General features: G+C 47.2%; 1 protein-coding gene across 5 annotated transcripts in view; it reads right to left on the bottom strand.

Annotated features, from left to right (window-relative positions):
• Positions 1-12,139, bottom strand: part of UBASH3B (ubiquitin associated and SH3 domain containing B) — a 142,051-nt gene that overhangs the window by 13,907 nt on the left and 116,005 nt on the right. For 4 of the 5 annotated variants that reach the window (XM_032595015.1, XM_032595014.1, XM_030333178.1 and 1 more), the window contains exons 7-11: positions 8,689-8,821; positions 7,375-7,495; positions 6,617-6,739; positions 5,287-5,379; positions 3,543-3,687 (exon numbers count right to left, since the gene is read on the bottom strand). In XM_032595015.1, coding sequence (XP_032450906.1) covers positions 3,543-3,687; positions 5,287-5,379; positions 6,617-6,739; positions 7,375-7,495; positions 8,689-8,821 — 615 coding nt within the window. Of the gene's footprint in view, positions 1-1,962; positions 2,930-3,542; positions 3,688-5,286; positions 5,380-6,616; positions 6,740-7,374; positions 7,496-8,688; positions 8,822-12,139 lie in introns of those variants that run through there. The other variant, XM_032595016.1, reaches the window with a different exon arrangement.

The following is a 12,139-nucleotide window of genomic DNA, read 5'->3' as shown; positions in this document are numbered from 1 at the left end:
CTCCCACGTGTCAGGCTCTGTACAAAGTGCCTTACTTGCATTCATTGAGTATAGCCCTCCCAGCGACCCTTTGGCAAATCCCGTTCATGGTTGACAAGACAGGCTCAGAAAGTTTAGAGATGAGTTGCCTATACTTAACATCGTTAGCAACTCTTAGGGCCTGGATTTGAACCTGGGTCTGAGATTAATACTGGTAAACTTATCCTCCATTTTGGACGGCTTCTGAAAGCGCCTCCCTTCCCTCACCCCCCGAAGGTTGCCCTTCTGTGCACTTGGGTTTACTGTCCAGAGAGGAAGGATGCTATTCCATTTGAAGGAAACCTGCCCGCATCGAAATCCCATTCCCTCAGCAGGCATACTTCTCCTAGGAAACAACCTTCTGTGTCTCACCATACCCTGGGGATAGGGGGAGACATGAATCACCACTTTTAGGGACGCACCTCATTGTTCTGAGCAAGCTCTTTCTTCCATCATCACCTCTCATCTAGTTCCGTGGTCTTCCGGGAGCCCCAGACAGTGACAAAAGGCCACTTTGTGTGGTCTAGGAAGTCCTTTCCATGGTGAGATCACATTGTAATGTGGGAGATTTGTGGAAGTAAAGAGCAGGTAGATGCTGGGATCGAGTTCCTCCTGGCTAATTTCCGCCTTTGTCTGTTCTTGCCTTGAAGTTGAACCCATGAAAGGCTTACCACGTTTGAACTAGTTCTGATGGGGGTAGGACAGAGTCCACGCTTCCTCACCCCTGTCTACAAGCACGCGCCATGCCTCCAGCCACAACCGCAGGACTCATGGACTCCACTCAGAGTCAGGTAGGCCTCCAACCACCAGCTAGACCTGGAACCCAGGGAACCGGGTACTCGGGTAGCCTTCCTGGAATAGTATTCTTCCCAGTACGCACTCTGTTCCACACTTTGATCTAGGCTATAGGGTGGACTTCTGCCTTGAGCCCCACACCAAAGTATGATTCGTTGCCCCTCTAACACTCCAGACTCATGCCCCATCCACACCTAGTCAGAGCCCTATTCTGAAGCCCTACCCACCTGGTGTATATTTTATTTTTTCTGCCTTGGTCCTTCTGGCCCAGCTCCCTAAGACTGGGGCTGCTTTTTACACCCAGCCCCCAGGCTCAGTCTTGGTGCCTGTGGATGATGCTTGGATATTAGTCACCAGGCTGGTTTTCCTTAACCTGTTTCTGTCCCACCTCCCTCCTGTTCCAGAGTGACGGGGCTCTTTCTCTTTCACTGGTGCCTTCTTGACTGATAATACCCTATCCATCCTCGCCCCTCTGCCCACCACATTTATTCAATCATTTAGGCATCACTATGTGCTTTAAAAGGCCTGCTCACTTGGCATAATTAATTTCAGAGGGAATTTAGAGGCCATGCCTCTCACGTGCTTTACTGTTGACTTTTACAGAGTTAGAGGCTTCATCTCTTTCTCTCCCCCTCATATACAAAAATGATCGGATGGAATTCTGATTTTCTGTAGGGGAAAAGAAAATCTGTAATAAGGATCACGTCCTGGCCCCCAAGATGGTGTGTGGGTCTGCGTGTGCATTGCAAGGCTCAGACAGGGTGATTCTGGAAACTCTGCAAAATCAGCTTGGGAGGAACTGCAGGATGCATTTAAGGGGAAACCCAAGACATAGACTTGCCCCAGGATGGCCTGGGAGGTGCTGCGTGGTGAGTGAGGAAAATCATTTCACCAATGTTGGCAATCACTCACCCTCTTTCCAGCCCGGAGGGATGAGGGCTGTTGGACAACAATTTATTGCATTTCCCCCAAAGGACAGAAAAACAGTTGCCACAGGGTAGATAGGACAAACTGTGAAGTACAGTTCAGCCTTGAGCAATACAGGTTTGAACTGCATGCGTTCACTCATACGCATGGATTTTTTTTTTTTTAAATAAATACAGTACTGTCCCTTTATTTTCTTTGATTTTCTTAACATTGTCTTTTGTCTTCCTTAGAACATACAAAATATGTGTTAATTAACTATTTATGTTACCAGTAAGGCTTCCAGTCAACAGTATGGTGTGAGTAGTTGAGTTTTGGGGAGATCAAAAGTTCTACGTGGATTTGACTGTGTGGGGGTCAGCTCCCCCACCCCCTGTGTTGTTTCAGGGTCAACTGCCTATTGGTAGGGGATCTGATGGATTTCATTGTATTTTTGAGGAATGCTAATTCCTTTAAGCAAGTAGCACTTATTAATTAACTTAGGGGGTAACCTGAAGTTTCATTTACAGAAGAGGAAAATGAATATGGAAAAAAGGCATTTTCTCCTATCTTGGCCAGAAGCTCACATTGCTTCATTTGTGGTTGGGGTAGGTATTTGAAATGAAATGTCAAGGGACACCACAAGGAGGACATTTCTGCTTCAGTTGGTCACTTGCTTCCAATTCTGCCTTACGAAACATGAACTTAATTCCCCACCACGATGATCGTGAATATCCCTTTCTCAGGGACATTTTACAAAATGCCTGAGTGGCGTTTTGATAGTTAATTGTTTACATGTGGATTATTCATTTGTGATCAATCTGCAAACACTTCTTTTTACTCGCCGCACAGACTGGTCTAATGGCAAGAAGCAACGAACTAGGAATGGGGAAGACGGTAAAGCAGGTTATACAGTTCCTGACATGCAGAAAATGATCAATAGAGGTTAGTTGTTGTAATCATTGTTAGGTGTGGCCACTTAAACATATGACTTTAGGCAAGCTGCTGGGACTCTCTTATAGATTAGAGTGGCTTGCCTACACTCTGGGGTTCCAGCAATAGTAAATGAAGATAAAGACAATTAGAAAATGCTTTGAAAGAGGACAATCCAAGGTAAGACCTTGTGATTTCCCTTATCACCCAACAAGCTTCTGGAACCACATCATCACTAGCCGGTGCATAATCCTGGAGTGCAAAGTGGTTTTATTATTCCCTGAAAGAGATATAATAAAGTCAGGAAAGTCCAATGTGTGGGGCTTTCCTGAATATAAGGGAACTATATATATATATATATATATATATATATATATATATAATTATAATATAATTATAATATAATATAATATAATATATATGTAACATATAACATATATGTATATATGGATATATATGATATATATGTATATATACACCATACATATGTATCTATATATATATACATATATATGTATATATATGGTGTATATAGATACATATATATGATATGAATATCATATATATGTATATATACAGCATATATATGTATCTATATATATACACATATATATACACCATATATACATATATATGTATATGTATATATGGTGTATATATATAGATACATATATATGATATGAACAACATATATATATATATGTTATATGTATAACCTTAAATATAAAGGGATGCTGGCTTTCTCCAGTTGTGGTTTTTCAAAATCAGAACTTGACTTCCACCAATATGGACAACTGCCCACAGGCTACATCTAGTCCTTCCTCTTCGTGGTTAGCCTGGCGTAGAAAAGTGCTTCCGCATCGACTCTGGGAAGTAGCAGCGCGGAGGGTTACCTGTAGGTTGTATCAACACTCAGGTTGGCTGCAGCTAACTCTGATGGAGGTATCCACGCAGGTAAGGTGTTCCCAGCAACCCATTTTGTCCACTCAAATAAGCCAGGCTCTACACGGATCTTCAAGTGATTTTCTTGTTGTAAACCTTAGAGGTAAAATAAAATGAAGATGAAGGCAATACCACTGTGTTCTCAGTGGAGAAGTAAATCAGAGGCCAAGTTGTTATAAAACTTTGGGTAAATCTGTTCTCTTTTACCCGTTGCTCTACACGGCTATAAGAAGGTGGAAAGCATGTGGGTTTGGACAAGGGTTTTTAATTTCCATGTGTGACAGACATTCGAGTTTAATACTCTGGCCACACCAACAGGATGTATGCTGGCTTTAAGTGGTCTCTGACTTAAGGAAAAGAACACAAGTCCTTCCCCCATATAATGTATACACTTCTGTGACTACAATTCCTTTTTCTAAGGTAAGTCCCAAGGTTGCCTTACTAAGGAACTTAAGGGGTGCCTGGGTGGCTCATGGCTTGAGCATCCGACTCTTGATTTTGGCTCAGGTCATGATTCCAGGGTTGTGGGATCGAGCCCTGTGACTAGCCTGCTTAAGATTCTCTCCTTCTCTCTCCCCGACTCTCTCTCTCTCGACAACAAACAAAATTTCAGAAAGTCTCTTAGCATCCACTACTCTACAATAACTTACACTGTATTTGAATATCATGTAAATTACTCATTTTCTCTACCAGAAAATCCAATGTTGAATATTTGCAAGTGCCAGTGCACAAGTCTTGTGTTTTTTCAAAGGGTAATTACCCACAGAGTGGGACTGGTCCCTTTTCAACATTCTTTGTATTGCCTTTTGCCCAGTTTTTCCGTGCAAATTTAGTACATACGGTATTTTAATACACACATGCATTCTGGTTTACTTAAGGAAGTCTCAAAGATAGTGTAAATTCTTCATTGGCTTGGCTATTTCTGGCTCTTTTGTTTTTTTGGTATAAGTGAGTAGTTCCCCTCTGTTTCTACTACTCTTCCTTCCCGTGAAATGAGAATGGAGATCCCTGTAACTCAAGCATCCCGAGATTTTCGGGTGAAAGTTGTGTATCTTTAGTTAATTGGATGACTTTAAAAGTACCATTGCTATAAAGAAACAAGGATGATTAAGATTTGTAGACACTTAGGAGCATCGTTGCTACTATAAACGAGAAGCAACCAGAGCGGAGTGGGAGGAAATGATTTCACTGTTTCACTGCAAAAAAGGGATCACTCTGTAGGCTCCAAATTATTGCTAGACAATGATATTCTACAAGGCTACCATTCATCCAAGAGGGCTTTGCATTTTCAAGAGAAAAATTGTTTATCCTTTCATCTTATTTAGGCCACCAGAGTATGATTTGGGGACTCTTTGCAAAGACCTCTTCCATAGGAATCCTGGCTAAAAATTCCAAAAATTTTTAAGTTTTTCTTTTCTTTGAGAGGAAAAGTACAAGTGAGAGAGAGGCAGGGAGCGAGAGGCACCGAATCCGAAGCAGGCTCTGAGCTGTCCGCACAGGGCTCGAACCCACAAACTGGGAGATCATGGCCTGAGCCGAAGTCAGATGCTTAACCGACTGAGCCACCCAGGCGCCCCTAAAAATTCCCAATGTGAAGCTCTCAATTGGCTCATGTCCCATGAGTCCAGGGTAATTTGGGTGTGGGGCTGCCTAGAGGCAGAAGGGTGGAGTTAGTCGACCTTTGTCGAGTCTAACCTTTCAAGATGTTGTACGCAGTCTGAACACAACGCAGAGATGGGGAGCAGTAGACGTGGTCGATAATGGTGTTGCTCTCTAATAAGGCTTCACCTGCAAAGGAAGGCAGACCGTTTGCTGGATTCACTCAGCCTCAGCTGGACCTCCGTGTGGGAGGGGGTGGCGGGCAGAGCCTGCGAACCCCTTTTTCAGCGGGGGCTCACACAGAGCCGGCAGTATCAGCCTCGTTTCTGGCCCATCCCCTCATCTGTGTTCCCATGAAAGAGCCCCAGTGGAAGACCCCCCGCCTCGTCTTTTTCTCTGCTTCTCTCTGGTGCTAACGAGCAGCAACTTACCCATCTAGGAGAGGCCCCGAAACCTGACCGTGCTCTGATTTGCCACTTGTGATGTAAGCGAGATGGTTTCTATTGTGACCGTTAGGTCTTGTTTCACACTTATCCCGTGCTGAACAAGATCTCAACCTGTCATCGTCTTATTAGAGAACAGAGGTAGATCCCAACACCTGCTGCTTCCACACTTCCTCACAGAATACGCTTCTTTTCTCTACTGGATAAAGTCTAGATGCCTTAATATGGGGGGCAAGGTCTTCCGTAAACTTGTCTTTATCCGCGTCACCAACCTTCTCTCCTGTGTGGCTCACAAGCCATGTTCTAGAAAACGAGAGCTTTTTCCTAAGTATTTTCGATATTATTTCTCACCTCTCGGGAACACACTTCCCACCTTCCCGCTCTTTCTCTACCCAGCTGACTTCCCTTCTCTTTGTGTGTGTGTGTGTGTGTGTGTGTGTGTGTGTGTTTTAATGCTCCCATATTACTCTGTACGCAGTTCTATTCCTGACGATACCAGACCGTACAAGTTTGTTCCCCTGAGGGCAGGGACTCTGCTTGCGTCCCCGGCACCTAGCAAAGGACCTCGCCCCAAGTGATCAGTGAATATGTTAAATGATTGAACAGGACAAGGCTGCTGTCTCTGCCTGGCAGGTATGGAACAGACCTGCAAAGAACGGACCGTCTTCAAAGGATCAGTTGGCCTGTCTACATCCAGCCACTCCAGGATTCTCCTCCCCTGCGCAGTAGACGCTGACCTTGCCCCATCACTGGGCCACACAGCCCTCAAGGGGTCACACCTGCTTCACTTTGGTAAACCGGCCTAGCGCCCAGCACAGTGTCCTGAACTTAATGGTTATGTAATAAATCCCTTCTGGATTGGAGAAATACACTACTTGTAGGAAAGTTGGAGGAAGCCCTGGGAAGTGTCCTGGCCTGCCCACTGGAACCAGTCTTGGAAGGAGCAGCCAGGAGAGGCTGTGCAATCACCCCAGGACACTCACCCACCAGTCTTGCTTGCATACATCCAAACACGGTGATCGGAGCATCTTTCTCATAGTCCCGGAAACCACCACTCCGCTGAGGTAAGCTATGAGGCATGTTCAGGTTGGTGCGTATGTAGCGGCCTGGAAAGAAAAGAAAAAAATCAGACAAAAGACGACTTTCTGTCTTCCTCAGGACTTCTGTTGCTGACCCCGACAGCCCTCCACTTCCATTCCTTGTTTGGCCAAAGACACCGAATTGAACTTTCTAGAAACTGTTGAGGCTGACGCTTTTTCTGTGGTAGAGTCTTGGAATCCACCCCTCCGTTCTACTGACAGAAAACTACCTCTTGCCACGTCTGTGTGAAAGTAACAACCATACACTGTAAGGCAGGAGAATTCTGTGCTACGCCGGCCTCTCTCTCTTAGACATGTCGCTCAAAGGGAACTGGAACCAAAATGAGCCAGGGTGATTTAATGGAGGGAATTCTGGCCACAGAATCAGGACACCTGTCTCTGCCTCCGCCAAATGACCACGGGCGAGACATTTGTTTCTTTGATCCTTGGTGTCCCAGTTTATGGAATAGGGGACAAGAACACTTACCTCTTCGCTAACACTCAAGACGATCGGGAAGGACTTAGATTGTAACACATTCTAGGCATTTCCTACATAGCACGGGAACCAGGAAGGACTCCCGTCTAGACGAATGTAGCTTGACTGTGCCCCCTAGAGGCCATAAAGGGTACGCCGATGCTAAGCAGGCCAACGCAGCACTCACCTTTGGCATCAAAGCACTGGGATAGCCAGTACTTCCCAAACACAACATCCATCCTCTCACCGTGCCGACACACAAAGAGGCATCTCTTCTGAGGGCCAGGCTGGCTATTGACCCTCAGGGGCTGCAGAGCAAGAAAGGCCATTAGTAGGTAACACAGTGGGGGCAGGAAGACACCTCCTACAGACCTCACAAGTTAGTTTGAGGCTCAGATGAGATGAATGGCACGCGTTCTGCAAAATCAGAAGGGCTGTGAAAATTGCCTCACCGTTGCGGTTGCCGTGTGGGACTAGCATTTGGCCGGTAGGGGAACGGGCAGACCGCTTGGGCTACCGCTCAGAGGTACACCCAGCCAGTACGTGCCTCTAGTCATCTAGCCCCCCTCTACAGGGATACTTCATCAACTTCAGAGGGCGAGGACTGTTAATCACAACAGTGCCTGCCTCCCCTCTAACACATGGTGGGTAGACCGAATGGACGGTCTCCTCCAGCAACGAGGTTCTTCTCTGGCTATTCTAATCGTACTTTTGGCTCTCTTCTCTGGCTACACGCGCGTTGGTGTTCCCGCAAATGGTTCAGGGAGGTCAGCGGTGACGAAATAGGCCAGTCTAGTCAAAGACATGTCCAAATGACCTTGGGTTCTGGAAGTGCTGGGTGGATCCTTCCACATGTTTCTATATTCCTTCCTTCTGATGGCCAGCTATTCCCCGTTTGCTTCGTGTGGTCACCTTCACGTGGGCTGGTACTTTACACGTGCTGCCCGTTAGTTGCCCCGACAGGGTTAATAGGCGGGATAATGGCATGATCTTTCCTGTTTCTTCTCCTGCTCGTCCCTAATTCAGGCCCTGGGCTCCAGCCAATGTGATCTAGTCTCTTGATCCTCCACTTGCCTTTGCCTCTCTTGTTCCAAACGATCCCCACCCCCACATTCTCCATTTTGCAACATGTCTGGCATCTGTTGAGCACTCAGACATATATACAGGTGCCAGGCACTGTGCCGAGGGCCTTATTTTGTTTTTAATCTCACGATGGCCTATGAAACAGAACTATTACGACTTTACAGGTAACATGTCCTTCCCTCTGTAGAACCTCTTCCTCTGCCAGCCTAGACCCAGATGCCGGTAGGTGCGATCAGTACCACCCACCCGACTCTCCCTGGCCTTAAATTCTGTGTGTCTTTTGTAAAATTGTGCGTCATCGCCCCCAAGAGACCTAGGACCCTTGGGGGCACCAAGGGCAAGCCCTCACACTCCGCAAAGACGTGCTCAGTGAATCCTGAAGTAGACTCGAGGATGCGGCCCCGATGGTCAGCCTTACCTGCGTGGGCTGGCAGATGATAGTCAGGGGAGCCGTCTCCCCCAGGCCCTGGTCCTCATACTGCCGTCTGTCCACCACACCATCGCCAAATGAGAGGGCGTTCGAAGACGCCGTGTTCAAGATGGAGTGAGAACTGTAGGGGAAGATGAGGACGCCGTTAACTGTTTGGGCCAGGAGTCATTAGCACGTCACCCTTGGGCTCAAGGGGAGCGTGGGAATTCGCGGGAAACACGCCCAGGGCGACGGGTGGGAAAGCCGAGGAGGCGACACCCCCTTTCGGGAGGGGAACAGCTTCTTCTCTACTTAGGTCTTGCAGTGGCTAAACTAGGGGAAGATGGATTTCTGTACTTGGAACAGATGTGTTCATCTCTCTGGGTAGGGATGGGGCCCTGATTTCGTGCCAATCAGGATGCCACCGCCGCGGCTGGCACCGAAGGCATGTTAAAGAATAATGAGTTTTCAATTTTGTGCCATTGTTTCCAGCTATTTTTCTGGCTCCAAAGAAGAAAACAATTCCCGTTGCCTTTAATCTTTTCCATGGCGATTTCCATCCGAACTGACAAACGAGAGGGAGGATTTGTACTGTCTCCACCAGTGTGCCTGTGGGTCTTAACTGAGGAGGAAACCCGATGGCCATCATCCTCTCTTCCACCTTCTTCGGTGGCCCCACCCCTCTCCCCAACTCAGTAACACCTCCGACACGATGATTAAACACAGAATTCTTTCAGAGGAAGCCGTTCTCGCCAGATGTATGGAGCCGGGGGCCAAGAGCTCTCATTTCTGGGTTTTACACCGTAGCTACAGAAGCCCCAAAGAGGCCTCGCTGACAGCGAGGCAGCAAATTGTGCCGTGTTTGAGTTACTGTGATTAGTAAGTCCTCCAAAAGGCTTTACCTAATAAACACTGCAATTCAACTACGGTCGCAAGGCGAATCCAGTGAACATCTCTTTCTGCCTCACTGAGCGGTGTTCAAGGGAGAGCATTTGCATTTGAGATTTCTCGCTTCTTTGCAGCTAGGGTAGCCGTATGTTTCAATCTGCTCAAACCCGAGTCCTGGTCTGTACCTGTTGACCTACTCTGTTCGGGAATATTTCATTTTAACACAGCAGTATTCTTCGAATTTCATTTTGGAAAAGCCCTTTTTATAGTCAGCGATGTAACAAAGCTAACTGGCTGTTAGGAAAACAGTTGTTTTTTTTTTAAGGCTCTTAAGAATTTTAGGATCCCCTTCCAGTCTCTTTTTTTTTTGACTGTAAATAGACTCCTCCTACTGACAAAGGCTTCAGAACCCTCACACCCTGCAAAAGTGGCCTTTCAGCCCTAGTGCATATCAGAATCGCCAGGAGAACTTTAAAAAAAAATACACGGCTGGGCCCGACTTGTCACAGATTGTGATTCAGCAGATCTGGGCGCGGAGGGGGGTGGGGGTGGGGGACGGGGGGGTGGCGGGAAGCTGTCATCTAACAAAGCTGCATCAGCAAGTGTGATGTGCAGCCTGAGAGACCAACTGGAAAAATTAAGCAACTGTAGACCAAGAGAATCTAGTGCCATTCACAGTCGGAGAGACAGGCTGTTCTCCTTTGCAAACATCACAGTTAAAGAAAATTTGGTTTCGCTGTCTGATTCATCAAAGCTTCGGGGCCTGAAGTGTCTGGATAGACAGAATCGGCTTGACGTCCTGCTTGTACACGTCCCTTAATTTCTTTATTACAGCTGTGAAGACACTGGCAGAGTCCCTCCTCTCTCTCTCTCTCTCTCTCTCTCTCTCCCCTCTTCAGCTCGGTTGGCAAGGAGAATGCCAACCTTCTTCTCAACTGTCACTGTAATCAAAGGACCGGGCTCACTTTGAGACAGTCTGGTGCTGTCACTTCCATTAAGACAACAGTCAGATGCTTTGTGCTGAGAGATTGCGTAGGGAGGAAGCTGAGCCTGATACCCAGGACATCTTCTCAAGGACCAGGGCCGGGTGCTGGCACTTTCCCAGACACAGCAGTCCTGTGCGTAAGCCCGGAAGGACCGGCCAGCCCCCACCCATAATTCAAAGGACACAGTGGGGCTTCACCAACTGACAAGTATTGAGAGACACTCAGAACCAGGCGAGATGCCCTAATCAGGGTGGCAGGAAAAGATTTCCTCAGGGGCCACCCGGGTGGCTCGGTCGAGCGGCGGACTTCCGCTCGGGTCATGATCTCGCGGTTTGGGAGTTCGAGCCCCACATCGGGCTCGCTGTCAGCGCAGAGCCCGCTTCAGAGCCTCTGTCTTCCTCTCTCTCTCTCTCTCTCTCTGCCCCTCTCCTACTCACACTCTCTCTCAAAAATAAACGTTAAAAAATAGATAAAAAATACTTTCTTATGAGTGACTTCGAACTGAGAAGAACCGGGCAGAAAGGGCGATGAAAGGTCACTCCTTGTGGCCTGAGTCCCCTCTGCGACCTGCCATCGGGTCAGCCAGGTAACTGAAGGAGCATCTCCTGTGGCTGTACCTCCTCAAGGCTAACTTTAGTTGGGGGAGAGAGAAGATCCGTCTTATCAGGAGCCTCCTTACATCATTTCTGCTTCTGGAGTTAAATAGGAAAGTACAGTTCTTCTATAGGATCACCTCGGGAAGAGACATTTGATTGGACGAGCATGCAAGAGAGGACTGGAAAACACGAGGTAGAAAAATCAGAAAGCTAACAGCTTTTTAGGTTCAGTGCTATTACGGGTGTGGCACTTATCCGTGTAAAGCTAAGTCCTTCACTGTGGTCTTTATAACGCTCCTGTGAGGTAAATGCAATTATCCTCCCCACCTTATAGAGTAACAGACGGGGGCTCAGAGAGGTGATGTAACTTGGCCAAGGTCACACAGCTTTTAAGTGGGAGTGTTAAGATTTGAACCCAAGACTAGCGGCCTAAAAACTCAAATTCTTGATTACGGGGTCCTAACAGCTAACACTAGCCTTTCCCCACTCTCAGCAGCACTGGCTGCGGAAGCTGACTGTTTCAGATACGGTTCCAGGGCAGTATCATCGGTAGGGACCTCTCCAGAGAATAGGAGGTGGCACGCAAACGTCCTGTGGTCCGTGGACCCGTGTTTCCGCCTGAGCTCTAATTTGGACAGCAGTGGGTCTGGAAACAGTACTCTGGAATGGGTCAGCAGGCCTTCTCCCAACTACTCTGCTCCCAACTTCTAGCCCGACTTTTTTTTTTTAAAACAAAAGGTCTGAGAGCTGTGCATCATATCATTTTAGTGTTCAGTGTATCCACAGATAATATGCTTCACTCGTTTTTCTAAGGGATAAAACGGTGACTTTGGAAACACAACGTAGATGTTCAGAAGCCTTTCTGAGAACGCAAATGTTTGGGGAACACGAGGCAGCTTTGACCTTCCGACTGTGCCCCGAAAAGCTGAATGTTCATGGGCGGGGGGTGGCGGGGGGTGGACCAAAAGGAAGCGGAAGGAATTGCTGGGT

Source organism: Lynx canadensis, chromosome D1, assembly GCF_007474595.2.
Source record: "Lynx canadensis isolate LIC74 chromosome D1, mLynCan4.pri.v2, whole genome shotgun sequence".
In the NCBI taxonomy this organism is placed as follows: Eukaryota; Metazoa; Chordata; class Mammalia; order Carnivora; family Felidae; genus Lynx; species Lynx canadensis.
The sequence above is the reverse complement of the archived record's forward strand: the minus strand, read 5'-3'. Positions and strand labels throughout refer to the sequence as shown.